Source organism: Corvus hawaiiensis, chromosome 5 (genome assembly GCF_020740725.1).
Source record: "Corvus hawaiiensis isolate bCorHaw1 chromosome 5, bCorHaw1.pri.cur, whole genome shotgun sequence".
NCBI classification, from domain to species: domain Eukaryota; kingdom Metazoa; phylum Chordata; class Aves; order Passeriformes; family Corvidae; genus Corvus; species Corvus hawaiiensis.
This window is the reverse complement of record NC_063217.1, coordinates 44,849,528-44,870,205: the sequence shown is the minus strand read 5'-3', so window position 1 is coordinate 44,870,205 and position 20,678 is coordinate 44,849,528. Positions and strand designations below refer to the sequence as shown.

At 42.4% G+C, this 20,678-nt stretch overlaps 1 protein-coding gene across 1 annotated transcript; it reads right to left on the bottom strand.

Annotated features, from left to right (window-relative positions):
• Positions 1 to 13,503: 13,503 nt before the first annotated feature.
• On the bottom strand, positions 13,504 to 17,981 carry OSTC (oligosaccharyltransferase complex non-catalytic subunit). Its single transcript, XM_048305008.1, has 4 exons — positions 17,751 to 17,981; positions 17,443 to 17,536; positions 15,661 to 15,858; positions 13,504 to 14,547 (listed from the first exon to the last, which is right to left on the bottom strand). Exons 1-4 carry the CDS (start codon positions 17,887 to 17,889, stop codon positions 14,529 to 14,531), a joined length of 450 nt encoding a protein of 149 aa, XP_048160965.1. The 5' UTR covers positions 17,890 to 17,981; the 3' UTR covers positions 13,504 to 14,528.
• Between the last annotated feature and the right edge of the window lie 2,697 nt (positions 17,982 to 20,678).

Here is a 20,678-nt window from a genome sequence, read left to right as displayed (position 1 = left end):
TTCCAGACACCAAGTGATGGTCTTTCCCAATTCACTACAAAATATATGGCAGCAGGGCAAGCACAGTGACAAGGTCTGGTTGAATTACGCCAGCCTCCAGGCTGAGCTGTCATTCCTAGGGTTGCTGAAAGAGGTAATAGACCTTTACATTTGGCTTGTCTGCTTGACCTGCCTGTTAACTGGTGGTTAACAGTTAATGCATTTCCCAACAGTGTTCTGTGATAAAGGAACACGCTCACGGTTTCATAATGCATATTTCATTGCCATTGCTGTCTTCATCAGTTAAAAGTCTGTCTTTTCCAATTTACAATAGGGTTATAAAGCTTCACTGATTTTCATGCTCTGGAAAACAGTAGCTAATAAATAGTACAAATTGCAAGCCTTTTACCCACGTGTGGCTGCTTTAGAGCTCAAAGTATCATCCTTGATAATGATGAGAAATGCTGGCCTGGCTCTTACATGTCTGATAAGTGTGCACAAAACAGCTGAGCTAATTAAGAAACCAGGGCAAAAAGGCAAAGATCATGCATGGGATTAAGGTAGACAATGGTCCTCCTTGAAACATGGTATTTGATCATTTCATTTTGAAAAGGCAATATGACTTTGAAGCTCTAACAGTATTTTCCACAGAGCTGACAAGTAAAGATGACAGATGTCCCGCTTGCTCACTATCCACTGTCACAGCAAATACAGTTTTCTTGTCACCACCTACAAATCCCAGGATACAGCTGCCTTTCCTCCCTTCCTCCCATTTACCCCTCCCTATCTAACTCCACATTTCCTCACCACACCTGTTCTGCCAGAGCTTCCATCAGCTTCCCTCACAATCACTGCCTCCAGTCCCTGACGAGTTTCCTGAGCTCATCTCCAAAGTCCCTATCCTTCTTTTAATGGCTTATTACTGTCATGCTGCTAACTGCAAGCAATTGAACACACATTTTTATCAAATAAAAGAAGGAAAGAATTAATTTCTTGGATAAATCTGGAAGTAAATGGTGTTGCAGGGAAAACTTGAATTCAGTCAGGATTTCACTGACACGCACTGTTGATTTTTATTGGTATCAATGGGAGTCCCATAAGGATCTATTTTCTCTTGCAAAGCTTAAAATAGGCCAAAGAGATAACAACAACTAAATGATGCTCATAAAAAAAACCTACAAGAAAATTATTACAACACTGGCAGAGATCATTCTGTGAACAGTCAGCATGTTTTGATATTAGACCTCAATTTTGCTTCCTGCTGCTCTGGGAGGACTTTTCATTCTGGGATGCTACATCTGGCCTGAAACTACTCTCCAGACTCAGCAATGGTGTCCTTTCTCTCTCCCTGACAGGCTCCTCAAGACCTTAAGGCACATCTTTCCAAGACTCCATCACAATCCATAGATGCTCTTGCCAAAACTCCACCTTCCTAGTCCCTTACAATTAATTTGTCAAAAGGAAATTCTCAACCTCAGCTGCTTTACTCATAGATTAAATGAAATACACAGGCTATGCTACACAGCAAAATTGAGATCTAGGTATCACCAAGTGAGTCATTTTCAGGTCTTGAAGCAGCACAGTACAGTGAACATTAGTACCTAAATACTGAACAGGCTTTTATATCTCTGTGGCACCAAGCTGACGCAGCTATGCTGCTTCCAGCACTCCTGCAAGTATCCCTGCATGGCCCTGTCTTGTGGCATGTGGATAACCTAATTCATGTCAGCATCCACCTGGTAGCTCTGCACCAGCTGAGACACACCTACCATTGCTGCTCTGTGCATCTGAAACATGAGCGCAGGACTCCAGCTCAGCTGCCTAAACTCTCCTCAGCGTCTTTTGCATCTTCCACAGCAATACAAGGTGCACTTCCCTCCGAGCATCACCTCTAGTTATCGAGTTCCCTTGCTGCAAAGAACTTTCTTTTTAAGGAGTAGGAGGTAAATATCTGTGTCTCCTCTTGCCCTTCCCCTGAGGCTTTATCATTCTTCTCTCTTCTCTGTTAGTTACAGCAGATAAGACTGATTCAGCCAGTCAGCAGGCTCTGTTGCTCATGCAACTGTATAATTCTGCTTTTGCCCTATACTGGATGTCCTCTTTCGACTCAGGAAAAAAATGTTTTAGTGTCTGAACTGGCTGACTAAACATTTCAGTAATTAGGTTAAGTATAGTCTGCCTTCCTGCAGATCTCTAATCCTGTTGGGGCTACATTAGCCCTTTACACTTATAATATCAACAGTCACATAGACAAATGACATATATAGAGAAGCTATTCAAAACAGCCCACATCCTCTGCTATCCTGGTGGTCACTCTCTAGTGAATCTAAATCATATGACAGATCTTTGACCAAGATAGTACATTTCCCAAGTCTTTCTTTCATCAGCAAAAGAAGTACTGCATTGATAAGAAAAGTCAAAGGTCATCAAATAATATAGTGCAATTATATTTCTCAGGCTGTTTGGCTTTAAAAGAAGTTTATGTTCACAGGCTGCAAAACATCCAACTTTCACAGACATAAATATCCAGAGTCCACCCAGAAGCAATTCCCACCAAAGAATTTTTCCATGCCCCTAGAGGACAATGGATCTAAGGAAAACGTAGAGCAATGAAGTTCCATCCGAAAATCAGCAAAGGAAAGATCCTCCCAAAATGCAAAACCAGGTAAGAATTAAAGCGTAGCAGATATTTCTCAAAGAGAAAACATGTCAAATTTGTGGTGAAAGTGCTTCCTGAAATGTGTCATAGACAATCTTCTGGCAGGTGCCAAAAAGTTTCAATTCCATGGTGTCGGCAAGTTCGCCTGAGACTTCACGTTGGAGGGATGAAGCAGGCAGTACCTCTAGAGGAGGAGCTCTCTAATCATCAGACTCCTCTTGCCTCCCTACCCAACCTCCTGTGAATTCTGCAATGTCATCCCTGGGTTTGCATAGCCAAAGCAGTGAAACCCAATGGGAGTTTGCTCCTCCAAGCATCGCCGCAGAACAAGCAGTGACCAGGTATTTTTAATAACAGTAACCTCAAAAAGTATACTCTGTAATCAATAAGAAAATGCAGATGTGAAATGGGAATCATCAAAGGCCGCTAGTGTCAGAGGTTGTGTGGAGGGCAGTCAGCATGGAGCTGCCTTAATGCTCGTGTGAACCCAGGGTGCTCCATAGCACTCAAGCATGTCTCCTGCAGTGCAGACATAACACAAAGCTCCCTATAGTAAGTCTCATCCAAGACCCTAATACAAAACAGATAAATACGTACAGGGAAAGGGTGTTTCAGTTACAAAAAGTCTTTAATAAAACCTTTTAAAGCCATGTTATGGCAAAGTAGGTGTGAGTTACAGCAACCTCCTCTTGTATACTGGTACTTAATCTATGTGCAAGTCCGCTTCATAAATGAACACAAGAGAATACAGGGGACTTTTCAGGCAGACATAATTAGTTGTGAATTTATTAGAGCAACACAGCAACTCATAGATTATCACCTGAAATCCAGAGCACAAATTATGGTTCCAGTCTATGCATTGGGGAAGTCTATAAACACTTGTCCATACAAGAGAAAAGCCTTAAATGACATCTCCAAGCATGATGCCCCTGTGATATATATCTGGATGCCAGTCACAACTGGGCCATGACTGTCTTTACAGCTGTCCAAACCAAAACTCTGCACTCGTGTGTATTCACACCATAAAGAAGTTTCTATCTCAGTAAGGAACAAGGCTTTGGACTGTACTCCAAGTTTATCCTCAATGGACAACTGGTCTTTCTAACCATGTGGGACACGTTTTATTTAGGGGTATTTTCCTCAGCCTAAGAAGTGAAAAAATCAACAATGACTGAATATCCTGCCTCCCCTGAAGTTAAGTACTGAATCATTAAATTCCTGCAATCTTTCCTTCTCCTCACCATTTCTGACGGGACAGTCACTCAGAAAGAATATGCACGTGTCCAACTGCACTGAAGCTGCTGGAGCTTCCTTACCATGTGGCTGTTTGCCCTACTCTGTGCAGAACTTGCCTCTGCCTGTGGCGTCAGCTTGAAGTACAATAAAAAGTAACATGCTTTGTCTCCCAGATTATCTACCCACGGTCTGCACGTTATTGCAGCAGTCTGCCCAAGCAAGACCTCTCCAGCTGAGGAGAGAACGCTCTTCCTAAAGGAGAGGATGTGACTACATGGGGATAGTGAATAAGGTTATCTCAGGACAGGCAGCAGACCAAAAAAACAAATTGCGTCAGCATGGAAAAGGATTGGGCAGGAATAGAGGGTGTGTCGGGGCATGCTCCCAGGCACAGAAAAGCTCAAAAACAGACAGGGAGAAAGTTGCTGGCCCGGGGTTTGAATAAAGGCCTCAGAAATGCAATGAAATGGGCCACACTAATGAGGGCACCAGCATTTCCCTGCAAGCAGAAAGCTGGGGAGGGGGGTGGAGGAAAAGGAAAGGAAAGCCGGATGTGGAAACCTCTGGAAAAGTGGCAAAGACAGCTTTAGAAAGAAGTAATCTGAAACCTCAATCAGACAGAAATAAACAGTACAGTTGGTCAGGAATTTGGTGATAGGGTTTTGCGTGATAAAATTTAATTAATGGAAAATCTACTATGGGTGTAACCAAAGTGCTGAGGAGTCTTTCCCTTGGACAAGGTGTGGCAGAAACAGAGGCTGCCCTTGTCCCGAGGAGCTTACAAATTGCCCTTGGGCGATCTGCAAACAGATGGGCAACAGGGGCGGATGGAGGGGCACCATCGGGCTGGTCTCAGCTCCGGAGCTGGACTCTAGTCCTCTAATTTTGAAGGTACCACGGGGTCAGAGGCAGTTTTAAAGCAAGGTGTGCTTGGAAAAGAATAACATGATATTTAAGCAGAAGTATATGGGGCATAAGCAAAAAGGCCAGCAGAACTGAAAATTTGAGAGCTCCTTTCAAAATTTATCAAGGGAGAAAGTTTAGCACAATGAACTAATTGGAGAGAGTTGGGAGTAACTATTTCAATAATATATGAGTTGTGAAGGAGGGTGAAGGAATGATCTTGCAGAGAAACAGACTACATTTCAGGAAAAAGAAGAGACAGAGCTTGCCAACAAACCAGTAAGCTGGACGTACTGTGCTTAAACCTTCAATAAAATGTTGCTGCATTTTTTTTTTCTAGAGAAAGTGCCTCTTGACAAAAGCATTTAAAAAGCCATTGTTACCCTGAAAATATCTAGAATAAAAAACATATTGTAGAAACTTCAGTGAATGCTTGCTGCTGACAGTCCCCAGCGCTGTTGGTAGGATGTGGAACTGACAATTAGATCTTAATTTTATTCCTAGCACTGTAATTAAGCTGCTACATAACTTTAAGCTAGTCACTTTACCATCTCGACATGACATCTCTAAAAGGGGCACAAAACCAGCCACCTGTGTGACAGCAGCGCTTTGAAATGCTCAGACATAGGCATCTGTAAAGGGTGTTGAAAGAGGCCTTTTCTCCAGGCACTGATAAGCACACATTCTTCTTCCTATTTTCATTTATCTCCCTTTCACTTTTGAAGAGACCTCTACAGGACTTATTTGTAATAAGCTGTCATATAAATTTCTATCCAAGTGAAACAGTAGACTCTCATTGCCTTAAAATATATTAGGGTGCAAACCTTTCCACCTTAGAGAAATGCATCTTAGAGATTGAAGTATTTTATGGGGGCTGTAGCAATACTTTTTCACCTTTCGCTTCCAGGCAGATGCCAGCACAGAGAGCCCCAGGTTTTGGCAGCACTTTTTCTAAAACCTTGTGGCAGTAAACTCATCCTACAAAACCCTTTATAACCATACACATGAAAATCCTGGCAAAGTCCACATGGTTTTCTCTACCTCTGCAATCTATGCTTTGACTTCTAATTTAAGGACATCAGTCATAATTTCAGTACTATGTAGTTCTGATCTGCGTACCCACTATATTTTAAATAGTCTGTTCCTTTAAGCCATTGAATTCCATCCCCACCCTCAGATATATAGTGGATGTTCAATCAAAACACTGAAGCTTTATTTTTTTATCTTTCTAGGTAAGCACTGTAATTCTGTGTAATTCATATGACTTTCTAAAACTCCAGATTTTCTTCCCTTTTATGAGCTATGTATAAATTCCACATGTACACACACACACACACACACACACACACACACACACGAACTTCTTAATTGACCTAGTCTGTGTAAAGTGCTTTGAAATTTTTGGCTGGACTGATCCACAGAAGTGCAAGTTGTTATCCTCTTGCATGGTTTTAAGCCTTGAATTTTCAGCTGGAAAATGAACTTGAGTGAAAGACACGTACAGAAAAATCTTTCACACACTCATACTGTAGCAACAAGAAAAAAGAATGCAAATATACTCACAGCCATAACATTTTACGTACATATTCATCTACAAAGCAGTCTGAGATTTCAGTTCTCTGCTTTAAAGCCAGGCTTTCCTTCTCAGAGTAAATAACGTTGCAGGGACTGCCATCCAGTGGGGAACCAACAGCTTAACAGGGGATTGGAACAGCAGAAAGGTAAAATTTAAAGGTGTCAAGACTGAAAGACATTATCCAAATGTAGCTGCACAAAGGCAAAACCTTGTACTGACCATGCAAAGCAAGTAAAATTAGGCTTGTTCAGTCACAGTCAGGTAAACAAGCTGTGGTTAAACACAACCCCTAGACACATCCAAAATTCTACAAGCATTGTTTCCCTCTGCACGGGTCTGTCTCCATTGATTTCAGTGAAGTATAGCCTGGGTTTACCTAGATGTTAGATGAGACAAAAAAATATTTAAGGTGACAGTATTTTAGCTACCTTTTAAAACACTAGAGGGAAAAATCCTTCCTCATACATCTGAAATTGTTTCTCCTTAGGCTATGGAACCAAACTATGATTTAAATATATTTTATTAATCAGCAGTGGTTTTAAGCATTATGTTCTTTGTGTACCTTTAAAGAAGGTCTGGTGGAATGTTCCATTTCCCTGGTTTTATGAGCTTTCGTATTTATTGCCTTGTTTACTGTGTATGTGAATCTTGGTATTTGTGACAGATTTTTCTTAGCTTGTTCTATTGTGTACAGAGCATATGTTGTCTATGCTCATAAAACACTCAGTAACTGTATGTGAAGAAAAAAATGTTTTTTTCAAGTTACTCACTAAGAAACTTAAGACCTTGCAGATCATCCCTGCAGAGGTGTTTTTAAATCCAGCCCCAGGAAACAACGGCCTCCTTTTCTTAGAGTTGTGATGAAGCTTTGGCAGGATTCTCAGATGTATTTGGCAGTTAACTTCTATTGATTTAAACAAAAATTTTGTACCTGAATTCCATGAGGACCCTGGCTTGACTGCTGTTGATGTAGATTTTGGCGTGCCTTCGTTGGCTCCCTAGTGTAACGACTGGGAATGCAGCAGGATTTTTATTGTTTTCAGGATGAGTCATGCAGGCAGCAGCACAACAGATGGTGTGGAGTGTAGAACAAAAAAAACAAAGATATGAGACAGCTAAGAGAAAACTGGAACAGACAAAGAAACAACCAGAGGATGAGAGAGGCTGAAAGCAGGAGAGAAGCCAGGAGGTTAAGCTTTGCCACAGATAGCAGGAGCTAATGAAGTGTGGAGTCAGTGCAGGGTAAAGTAGCTCAGACAATGGTCAGCAGGGAAAATTGAAGGACCTGTAGACAGAGTAGAAGGAACAGAGGTAGGAATACTAAGAGGAGCAAGCCTCATAGACAGGCTCCAGTGGCTGGTGGGGCTAAGTGATGGATTTCAGTATGATAAAAGAGCAAGTACCAGTGAGGAGGAATAAGGAAGTGGAAGAGCTGAGGAGACTGATAAATAATACCCTTTGAAGGCAGAAATACCACAGCAGTTAGAAAGACAGCAATCAAAACCAACAGTGGTATCCTGAAACTCAGAAGGCTGGAATGACAGCAAAGGAACAAGGGATGGCAGCTGCTGAAAGACTATAGGATAAAGACCTTGACAAAGCTCAGGCCAGAATCAGACAAGCAAAAGGAGATGAAACACAGCATTCAGAGCTGGTTTAACAACCAGCTGTAGCAGAGACAGGCAGACACACTTGGGGAAAACACTGAAGAAGTTAAATTCCACAGGTCAGTGAAGCAGAGTTGCTGAAAGGAGGTGTCTGAGGAAGTCCGTGTAATTGAGAAACGTTTCAGTGTCTTACTGCTGCTCCAGCTCAAAGAGGGGGAAAACAGAGAGAAAGCTCCATTAGCAAAATACTTCCTAAAAATATCACAGGCTCCTTCCATACCACTCATCGCCCTGTTCTAATACAACAGCTATACTGACAGCTGTCTAATTATAACACATTTAGTTAAAGGACTAACATAAAACTTTGAAAAGAAAAAGGCCTTAAACATTCCTCCATGCACTTCTATTTTCCTTGCTCCAACAGCTAATTCATTTTCTGTTCTGGCAGTTAATGGAGCTACTTTCTGCTGTCATGTCTAGCTCATATAACCACTTGATTTTTCAGACTGAACCAAGGCCAGCAGGATTTTGTCCCACAACTGCACTGCAGGGATAGTTTTAAAGGACAGATTTAGCTATTCACAAAGACTTCCACAACTATTTTTAAAGACACAGAGCCTTGATGTTTGGAAGGTCAAAAGTTTTGTTCTCAGCTATGGAATAATAAAGATGGGCAGTCGCTGAAAGACACCTCAAGAAACCACTCATCCCAAAACAAGCCAAAGGTACCTGCAAATTTTAACAGACATTTGCCAAGCCTGTTCTTAAAGCTGCACAAAGCAGAAATTCCATCACTGGCATAGACTATCTAGTCCAGTAGTAAACTATTTTATGCTTAAAGATTTTTCTAGTACTACTCCAACTCTTCCTTGCCGCTATTGAAATTCTACCTACTATTGATGCAGAAACAAAATTGCTTCGTTCCTTTTCTCAATTTTATGCCTCCTGTACTCGGTTATTAAAAGTTTTGCCAGTATCTCCACATGATGTTGTATTGCTGCACAAAAGGCAATCTGCACTCCTCTTCAGCTTGTGGGGCAAAAGAACCCAAGGACTTACTCTGAGGCATCCCACATTTTGTCAGCTATTTTGCTTGAGTAGCATTGATACTTTGCACTTGTTCCCAGGAAGAATAAACCAGCCCAGTTTTTCAGACCACTCTTTGATTTGTTAGGATCACTATGCATCCTAATTCTGCCCTCCCAGCAGTCTTTGAGTTTTATGATTTCTGCTTATTTAGTCAGCACACCCTACTCAATACAGGTCAGTGAGTGTTGAACAGAACTAGCCCCAAGACAGACCTAAAAAGTAAGATATCTTTCCACTTTGATATAAGGACATCAACTAATCAGTAAACACTCTCTGAAAATGCTTTCAGAGTACTTTGGAATTCAGCTTATATCTGTTTTAGCTAAGCCAAGTTTCCAAAACATGCAAGACAGTATCAAAATCTACAGCCCAAACATCTGCTTTTCTTCTATTCATGGGGCCCATAACTCTCATATATGCCTTTTTCTTCATATTACTTATTCTTTAAAAATCCAAGTTGGCTACTCATCTTTTTGCCATTTTCTTCCAGGTGCTTAAAATGCTTCCCCCACACCCCAAAACCTCTTCTTCCAAGTGCAGTTACGCTTATTTTTTATTATTCCCCATTCTTCACAGTCTCCATTTGCATTTAAAGACAGATGATACACTGGAAAGCTGAATGTGGTAAACATATTATCTATCATCCAGGATCTGTCAGAAATACCTAAAAGTTCTGAAATTATTTAAGCTGTCTACTAAGTAAAGGAGAAGAAGTTTAACTTTCACAGTTTATTTTAGAATAACACAACCAGTCTGAGTCCTGTCTAACTTTTTCTTTCCCTATTTCCACTAAAAGCATAGTATTTCCACCAACAACAAAAGGATACTAGTCCCCCCCATCCACGCTGATCTCTGTAGTGAAAACTGATACCAAAAAGAGAAGGAAATTACAAATGTCAATCTTTCACAAGCATAAGGCAGCAGATGATACCATATTGATCTGATTTACTCACAGATAAATACTACTTCTTCCAGTTCTGCAGGTAGAACAGTCTAAGGGCTTTGACATTTATAGAACCCATATGGGATAGCTACATGATGAAGTGTAACTCCATTTTATGCCTGAAGAACATCAGTAACTAAGCTGATATCATCAAACAGGAGCTCAGCAAATTGCCTTATGGACTCAAGATACTGGATAGCAGAATGCAGTGCCCTGCATCTGCATCTCTAATTAAAACATGGTGGAAGTCAGACATGCTTGACTCCCATTATAGTGCCACAGCTGTTGCTCTAAAATGAGCTCATGGTCTCAGTCCAGTTCTTGGCTGACAGGTATCCATGTCAAACAAAAAGGACATCAGCACAATTTGTTTTTACCAAAGAAACCAAATCACCTAGAAATTCCTATATTCTTACTAGCCACTTCCCCTGAAACACTAATCTTTAAAAAGAGTTCAAAGCATTAGTTATATTTTTTGTTGTCACTAAAATCCAGATTTCTTCAGAGTTCTCCAAACATTATAGTTGAAAGACCTTAATGTGACTGCAAAGCATGACAAAACACTCTTCTGAGATTTCTACAACTGTTCCCATTAATTTCTTTTAATTGTTTCAATCCTCTTTTCCCATGTTCTAGAAGAAAAATATTCTAAAGAAACTATAGTGATGAGAAGTAGCAATTAGAAATTCTGAAAATAGGCCAGAGTTATGGCTGCAACCCTTTTTGGGAAAGTTACCGTGTTGTAGGAAAAATACAGTAATCACATTCACAAACGTGCAATACCAATTACACTATCACAAATGTTGCTATGCTCTAGGACAAACAGTTTCCATTGCATGCAGGATTTCCATGTGTGTCAGGAAAATAAATGAGAATTGCTGTCTTTCCCACAGGCACATTGGCTCCCTATATTGGAAGCAGCAGAAGAAATTCAGGATTGTCTCGGGTTATAAGACTGTAACTCTTAAGAAGTCAAACACATAGTGCTTCCTAAAGAATGCATATTTATGCATTTTTCTTCAAAACAGTTGAATCATCCTCCTTCCTCCACAAATTGTTTCAGTGACACAAATCTTCAAATATGTGTCAGTTCTTGGAGAAGTAAGGAGGGGAGTCAGTGGAACTGCTATGTTGGACTCCCAGAGGGCAGGCTTTGGCCTGCTTATGGCTCAGATAGACACAGTCCCTCGGGAGACAAAGGAGTCCAGGAAGGCCGGACATTCTTCAAGAGGGAAATCATGAAGGTACAGAAGCTGGCCATCCCAACATGCCTAAAGACAAGATGAGCAGGAAGCAGACTGAACAGAGAGCTTTGGCTGAAAATCATGACAAAAAGGAGGGTTTATGACCTTTGTAAGATGTGGGAGCAACTCAGGAGGAGTATAAAAATGCCAAGAGGACACGAAGGGAGAAAGTTAGAAGGGTCAAAGCCCACGTAGAACTTCATCTGGCTACTGCTGCAAAAGGGAATTAAAAATTACAATTAAACATTAAAATATGTTAGCAACACAAGAGGTGCTAAGGAGAATCTCCATCCTTTACTGGATCTGGTGTGAAACATAGTGACAAAGGATGAGGAAAAGACTGAGGTACTTCATGATTTCTTTGCCTCGGTCTCTAATAACATGACCAGTCATTCTGTGGTACCCAGCCCTCTGAGCTGGAAGACAGGGATGGGGAGCAGAATGAAGCCCCCATAATCCAAGGGGAAGTGGCCAGTGATCTGCTATACCACTTGGGCACACACAGATCTATGGGGCTGGATGGGATGCATCCAAGGATCCTCAGTAGAGGCAATTGGTGGAATTGCTCACGGAGCCACTTCCCATCGGTTACCAGCACCTCTGTCCCTGGAGGTATTTAAAAGATGTGGAGATGTGGCACTCAGGGACATGGTTTGGTGGTGGGCTTGGCAGTCCTGGGCTGATAGCTGGATTTGATGGTCTTACAGGTCTTTTCCAACCTAAATGATTCTACGATTCTGTTACCGTTCCACAATATGCAGGGGTCTGGAAAATGCATTGAGGGGGAAAAAAAAGAAGTCGGAATGTCTGTTCTTTTTCATCTAGAGGTATTTTTCAGCTTAATTCAATTAAGTATAAGATCATTTAAGGGTTCATATATGTATACGCTAACTTTAAAAAGCTATATAAGTTATATATGTCCTCCTGACTGTATTGACTAGGCATCATCTCTCAGAGAAGCCATGGATTCAGTATTTTCTCTGAAAATACTGAAAAAAAAAATCAAGACCTCTACACTTCAGCCTCTTTCTGTTGCACTTAGAAGTAGGCCAAATTTCTGGTTTTAATCAGGAAAGATGTGTTCCTGTAAGCTCTGCTTTACCTTGTTTTTAACCTCTTGCCCACGATCTAGTTCAGTTGAACCTTGAAGATATGAACATGAAACACAGATGGATATTGTCACTAGTTACAGGAAGTTTTCTTTCAGTCACTGAAACATTCCTATTGCTATTATAAGCCCCTAGTTTAGAGGCCACCTGCTGTTACCTACAAAGAACAGCAGACAGTTACAGAAAATACCGGCCTTTCGTTAACTGCAAAGAGGTTTCCTATAACACACTGCAATACCTGTTCTTTGCAGTTTATTTGACAGTGCTCAGTAGAAATTTACTTTGGGTGACCAAGAAGCCTCCACATTCAAAATAAACCATTCTGCCATCTTACAACCTACCACATGCCTCTTTTCTGGATGGTCCATCTTCTACTCTGTGTTTGTTTTCCTGGTTCTCTCTGTGGCACAGACGTTGGCAGATGATCATACCAGACCTAGCTTGGAGCCTGTGACCAAAAAACTGTGATGTTCCTTCAGCCTTATTTGTGGCAGAGAGAGTCACCGAGTTTTACTCTCCCAAAACTACCTTCTACCATGCAATTATGTCTGTTTCATTTGTTGTTCCATCACCTGGTGTACAATTATAGTGAAAGGCACTTCAGGGAGCACAGGCACCGAACTGTGCCTTCAAAACCACTGTTCAAGAGCATGCTCATTTAGAACCAGCTGCAAACTAGGGAGGCTGAAGCTGAACTGCACTACAACAAGCAGTGAGCCACAAAAAGTCTTAATTACACTCACCGAACTGACCTTCTGGTTTGACTTGACTCTCAGAGTATTAAAAAGTTGACTTACATATCCAGTTATTTACTTACACAATATCAATACTCCCCCCTGAAGGTAAGCATGTGTCTCACCAAAATCAGAGTGGCCAAAAGATAGCTGCTTCGAAAAGACTGGAAATTTTGCAGTTATGAGCCTCATTAAACAGCTTAAACTACCTTAAATCTTAATGACAAACATGTAAGATGAACAGATGCAAGTGTCACATTATACATACAAATGAGGTAGTGGAAGTGCCATAGCCTGAGGGCAGATGATAACAACTAGCTCAGAAAGTTAAGTATGTGAACAGTAATGCTTACTTCACAGTTACAGGAATAAACTTTTCTACTTTATATTATTATACTGATCAAAATAGTGCTTCAAACACATATGACTTGCAAAAAAAGACATTTATGGTGATTCAGAGGGATCTTTCCTTCCCCCAAAATGCAATACATTACTTGAAAGAAACATATCAGCAACATTCAATCTTTTAAAATTAAGACAAATTAAACTGGAACCTTGCCTCACACAAAAAAGCAGCACCTTCAGAAGTAAGTTTTCTTGGCTACTGATAACCGTGTGTTGTTCGCATACAGTACAAATTCATGGAAAATGAGGCTTTTTGTCCCTGATATTAAAAAAAAAAAAAAAAAATCATTATCCAACAGTGAAAAACAAAGCTGAAATTATGTGGTCATGGTGTGGCAACTGGCATATGGATGTAGAACAGTCCATGCACACAAGAAAAAGCTTTACAAGTTGCACAAAATTATAATAATTTTTTTAGAAAATAAGTTTTATTTGGCTCCTTTTGTACACTTTTTCTTAAAAAAAATGCACATTCATACAGCTTGCCTTTCCCAGTGCATGTCTGGATTTGCTCACATAGAGCATTAATATCAAGGCAAAAGGTGCCTTCACAATAATTTCAGACACATTGTATTCTGGCTGTAAAGCATCCAAAGTTACTAATTTTCTGATTATAACTTGGAAATCAACGTTTTGGGTGTTTCTTCTCTGATTCACATACATAATTGTCCCACACAGGGAAGAGGAGACAAACCTGCAACAAAGAACTTGTCAAGTCAATGGCAAATACTCATTTCAGGTAGAGCTAAAGGGAGGTTCTCTACTTCATACTGAGATGGAATATAAAAGAACTACTCAGCTATGTAACTTCCTCTTTTTCAAACGCTCTACATCAAAAATGATAAAACATTGCTTGAAAACTACAGATCAGCCACTGGTAGTGAGTTTGTTTGCAGAGAAAGCACTCTTTCCCTAGTTGTTTCTCATAGCCAGGTCTCTTTGCTGCTGATGGTGACTACAGAACTTGTTTCTTGCTGTTTCTTCTTAAAACACTTCATGAAGAGGAGTAAATTCAGCTCGAACTTTCACACAGCACAAGAGGTACTAACCCATCAAGTAGCCCCTACAGAAAAAAAAGTTAATTTAGAGAAAAAGTTAGCAAACATAGGCAGCACTCCTCAAAAATCAAGAGACATACAATCTTAAACCCAAACTTGAGACTGCAAAAGCCTCTGCTGATCAAGGCTGTCTTAACTACATCCTCTTTCCTCATCTGATTTTCTTCAATGAACACTGAAGGAAAATGGATTAGCCCATTCTCAATCCAGCTTTGGTAACTGTTAGGAATTTTTGAAGCCCACATTACGCCCTATTAAGTGTTCTTTATTTGTACCCTTTACACAGACTACAAATGTTAAGATATTCAATATAATATCTGATCTTTTCTGGCACTCAACACAAATCTGTTCTCTCTCTTTCATTCCTCTTTTTACATGAATTTCAGAACGAGAACTGTTAAGACACACATGTACTCAATGAAGCAAAAAGAATATATGGCATCAATGAAGCAAGAAAATATAGGGCAGGTCCCTATCCAGACCTGCTGCCAGGGAACCCATCACTACTGTTATTGTTATGAAACAGGTTTTTTTAAGTACGCTGCAGAGGCCAATAAAAAGTTTTTAAGAATAGAAGAATGACTGTAACTATTCATTCAACAGTTCATGGAACTACTTCAAAAACTAGCTACCAGTAATTCTCAACATCAGGTTTCAGCTATTCTAAATTACATCAATGGATTGAAAAATACAGAGGGGGGAAAATTAGAAAACCTGCATTTGGATTTTGCATAACTTGAAAGCTACAGATCTCTTTTTCCTTTGCCCTCCTTCAAGTACTTAAACAGTTTCATTTTCCTCAAAGCCCTGCTTTATAACTACTTACCTGACTGGGACATACAATGAATTTTACGGTACACTGAGCATGTCAGACTCATTAATCATATTTTCTGACATACCAGGAACTGTCACCCTTTTCTAACTACAGCACCATCTTACAGTAGCTGGCTCCCAAAGCATCTCACCTCATTCAAGGCAGCTGGTTCCAAAAAGTGCATTGAAAAAAGCAACTTATACTCAAGCTGAAGATCACCACATTTTCTGTTACTCTTAAATTTAACATGGCACACATAAGCCACAAAAGAGAATAAAGGCTGAAAGGTAATTAAATCACTTACGGTAATTTCATCCTCATGAAAACTCTGGCCATGAAGAAGCTCAAAAGCACACTAACAAATCCAATAAAGAGCAAAAGAAACCTATTCAGCTTGGGGATATTTGGTGCATTGGATCGATCCAGAATTATGAATCCTAGGCCACCCATTGTGAAGAGGAAACTGGATGCAAGGCCTTCCATAATATACTGCCCATTTACTCTAAAGGAGAAAAAAAAAAAAGGGTGAAGTGAGAAGAGTCGGAAGACGATTAAAGAAATTATTTACATTTCAAACCCCATCTACTCAACATGATTTAACTGTATAAACACACAGGATGATTAATTTTGATAGCTGACTTTCTAACTGAAAGTAAGTAGGAAACTGATATTATACAATTACATCAAGACTTTAAAACACAATTTGTCTCCAGAACTGAGAGTCTGCAAGGTGCCCAGTCCAGCACGAGAGGATTTATACATATTTGTGCACACTAACAGAGACCACCCAGGCTCATCTGTTTGCAGAAACACCTAGTCCAAGGAGTCCCTGCTTACACAGATGGGCCCAAGGCATGGCACCACAACCTCCTTATTTCCATCCCGATATTTAAGCAGGACTGCCTGAATCCTCTCAGGACAACTCCCACTCAAAGCACTATGGCAGTGCATGAAGCATATCCTCTGGTTCCAGCACACATCCTGCAGGATGTTTCACTGCCTGCTCGCTGAGCCTGCACTCAATCCAGATCCATTGCAGGGACCCAGCCTGAGGATGCCCCATGGGGCTCTCTGTCAGCCCAGAGAGCTGGACTTCCTTCTTACAAATGGAAAGGGACAGGGAGAGAGGAAGACAAGATGCAGAATGAATATTGCACCTGGCTCACGAGTCTCCTGCTTCCCACAGTCACTGAGCCATTTTCCTATCCTCCTAATTAGCAACCTCATAAAACTGGCATTGATGAAACTACAGTGGATGCCCATACAGAAATAAAGATTATCCTTACTGTCTCATATCCTGGAAACAAACAAGTTTGTCTTCTTTCATCTTGTTTACACTGACAAATGACAGTGCTAGCAACTCCCTGAAGTAACTTGATTCATCTATATTGCAACAATCCAATCTGTCTGAAACACATATCTAGTCCAAGTCAAAATCTGTCACATCAACCATGTCACAGACCTCACAAATTCAACCAACTTTTTTGGCATTTAACAAAAATCATTATTTGTTTCCACACACATAAGCTCCCCGCCAGTTACATATGTAGATTTAACTCTCTTCAGACCAGTTTGTTACTAGGAGCCTCCAGCTCATTTTCAGTAATAGAAAGCAAGGCCTCTAAGAAGACCCTGTTGTTACATTTGTAACTATGTTCCCCACCCTCAGACACCAGAGTCCCAAGTACACTAGAGTTTAAAAGGTCAGAACCCAAAGTTTCCCAAACATTACCTATGCTGCAATGAAAGATGATCAAATGTATCTGCATCCACTATAAAACTCAATTTGAATAGCAAGAAACAGAAGTATTGCCAGCCCCAAACAATTTCTTTTTACCAGGTTTCTCATTTTTAAAAGTTTTAGGGCTGAGTTTTTCAATTTCCACTGGTTTCAATGCTGGTTTGGTGGTGGCTTTAGTATTTGCCAACCAAAACCTGATATAAAACAAATCCTGCCTTGTAGAGAAAGCTACCAAAAAAAAATAAAAAAAAAGAAGCAGATGCAAAGCTCTGCAAGACGAGGTTTATTCCCTTGAGCTTAGCCATTTACAAGACATCGCTAATGGGGACAGGGCCCTGCTCGTACCTGTACGCCAAGAAAGCCACCGGCCTCTGATGCCCGTGTTCGTCTGTCATCGACCCCACGCTGGGAGGTTCCACGATCACGTCATAGATAATCCCTACAGGGAGGAAAGCAAGCACCGACTTTGACTCGCAGCAGCGAGAACTGCCCTGACACCGCGGGGACGCTCGGGGCTGGCCGAGGTTCGTGTTCTACGGGCGGTGCGGACCCGGACACGGGGTCAGCAGCGGCTCTGCCACCCGGGGCAGGGACCGAGGGAGAGCTGCTCCGTGAGCCGGGCCTCCCCTTCAGCCCGCCCGCCCCGGCCTCACCTCCGGTGATAAGGAAGTAGGACACGACCACCAGCGCGTACACGGTCATGGCCGAGGGCATGTGCACCCAGCTCGGCCGCTTCAGCTTGATGTTGGGGCACTCGAGCACGGCGAAGGGCAGGCGGTACAGCGTCTCCATGGCCGCGGTGCAGTCCCGGGGCGGCCGCGGCACCGCTGCTCCGTCCCGCCGCGGCCGCGCTCCGCCACCGACACGAAGGCGGAAACGGAAATGGGCTCCCGCGTCCTGACAGGGAGCGATCGATCACTTTTAAAAAAGACAAAATAAACAAAGCACTAGAAATTACGATCAGACGTAAATGACAGATTCAAAAAGAGACTCTTTTTTTCTGCATAAAAACATCGGAAACACCGCACGTCCACCGTCGGTGGGGGGGCGTTCTCTCAATTTTACCCATCTGCCAGGACCCAGAAGCTCTGACGTGTCGGCGCTGGGTAACGGCGCCGGGGCGTGGGCGTGGCCAGGCGCGCGCGGGCCCCGCCCCGGGCTGGGCAGCCACGTGGCCGCCCCGGCGGTAGCGGTGCCGCGCACACGCGTGGGCCCCGGGAGCCACCGGCGCTCCCGACAGCCCACCCGCGGAACGCTGCTCGCAGCAGGGACAGCGGCGGCGCCCGGGGCACCCTCTGGGCACTCGTGTGCTGATGCAGTTTTCTGACGGGCGAAGGAAAAGCCACGTCCCGCGTGTGATTTTGCGCAGTCAGCCTGGGGGGATGCAGACCCGGCGAGCAGACGAAGGTCCGTAGTAGGCCTCACCCCAGTCCCTGTGTTTGCAGGGGAGCGTGGGGCTGGGATGCCCTTTGCCCGCATCATGGGATGTGGTGCCCATCCTCACCCATAGCCAGAGGAGACCACCCCGACAGCTGCACAGAGACCAGGGAGGAAAAGGCACAGCACAGCAGTAGCTTCTGAGAGCAAGCAGGGTACCGTGTGTAACACCCTGTCTCACACGGTCCTGTAAGTGTGCAAACACCTCATCGGCCTAGCCCAGCCAGGCCCCACCTGCCTCTGTCCTCAGATCGCTTTGGAGAGAAGCACCCAGGCAGCACCCAGTCAGAAAATCTCCCCCTTTTCAGTGGGAGCTCGCCTAGTTCCTCTTGCTTCAAGAAAGGGGCAGGGAAGAGCTCTTCACTCTGGCTTACAGGAGCTTATTTGAAAGCACTCGTGCCAGCTGAACTCGCCCACCTTGCCAAGTTACCCAGCCTACTTCCCACTGCACAGCCCTGCCCCAAATGACTGCCCCCATTCCTACACGGCAGCCATCTGCTCAAACTGTCTTAAAATAATTAAGGGCCTTATTACCACTTCACTGATGCTTTGCCCAATGACTGCTTTTATTTCTGCCTACAGTGGCAATGCCACTTCTCCAAAATCAGTTATGTTGACTTCTGGTGCAATCATGTCATTTATAGCTAGCTTTCAGTCTTAGCCTTCCTGTTTGGAAGTACCTCCCTCTCAGTGCCTGTCAGCAGATGTTTATGAAATTTATCCTCATTATTCCAAAATTACTCTCCCTCCATTTTGACTCCTTTCCAGAAGTCTGAAGGAAAACTCTAGTCTCATAGCATTTAATGCAAAACAGGAGCACTTTTGGGGCAGGTTACACACACCTGCCCTGGTTGCTGCTTCTTTATTTTTTTCCAGCATGCCAAAATACTAAAGTTTGTACTAGGACAGTAAGACAAGAAAAATTTTAACCTTGTAAACTAACTATAGTAACAGCACCTAAAAATGCCAGGTTAGTCTCAAAAGCTCCTTTAATGACCTACAACCTTTGCACCTGAGCTGAGGAGAAATGCTTCACATCAAGATACAACATTTATCCATTTTGAAAATATTGATAAAATTGTTTTAACTACTTGGGGCACTGTGAAGAAAACCTTGGGGAGGTACAGGTTCTTTCACCACGCACAGCTTTAAGTCACTTATCCTGGACCAGAGCCACCTGCTGCTGTCACACCCAGGAGGCAGCTGTGAGTCGCCAGGCACCTCACCCAAAGCACCAGCGAGGGTTTTTCAACTCAACCTTTGCCCTCTGTCCCTTGGCTGACTGTACAGCCTGACAGACCTAGGCAGGGTTAAAACACAGCATGCACACAGGAGCGACCTGCACACGTCTGAGCCGCAGCCTGAGCAGACTCCACAGGTGACCTTAGAAACCCCTTCAAGTGGCACTCTCACAGCTGCCAGGAAGTCTGTGTGCTCAGAAATGATTTATCCTGCTTCCTTACTCTCATGGTGGAGCTCACTACTTTTTGAAATAAGTTATTGGTTAAAAACAGGTTAAAATAGATGCTTGTGAGATAGCAAAAGCAGTTCAATATTCAGAGTGGGGGCTGAGGAATACTACTGCACACACAGGTAAAGCAAGAAGTATCCCGACTGTTGTAACACTCCTGGACAGCATTAGAGACACATTAACAGTTCTCTACAGAACAGAATGAAGCAAAGCCATTTTCACTTTTTACACTACAATTACATCCTTAATGATAAACTAACTTTGGGTTGAATTTCAATACTAGAGGCCCAAATTGGTACTCTAAAACCTAACCAGGAAGCCTTTAAAGGTCTGTTCTAGCTGTGTCCTGGAGCTCTGTTGGTATTGTACCTGTAACTGCTGACCCAGGGAGGCCTAACACAATACAGCAGCTGCAGCTCTCTTCCAGGAGATCCTGGAAGATGTAGCAGCATGCAACTGTCCGGCGGATACAGCACTGGCTTTGAGAAGTTAAAGACTACTTTCTCTACCCTCATTTGAGCAATACCACATACAAAAATAAAAAAAAATCTACCTTAGGCCTATACTAGCTCTCCTGTTCATCTGACAACCTCTCCTCTAGTCTTCAGTCACTTTTGTTTGCTCTTTGTCAAAGTCCTAACTTTCTTCCGAGTCCTCCAATGACTTCATAAAC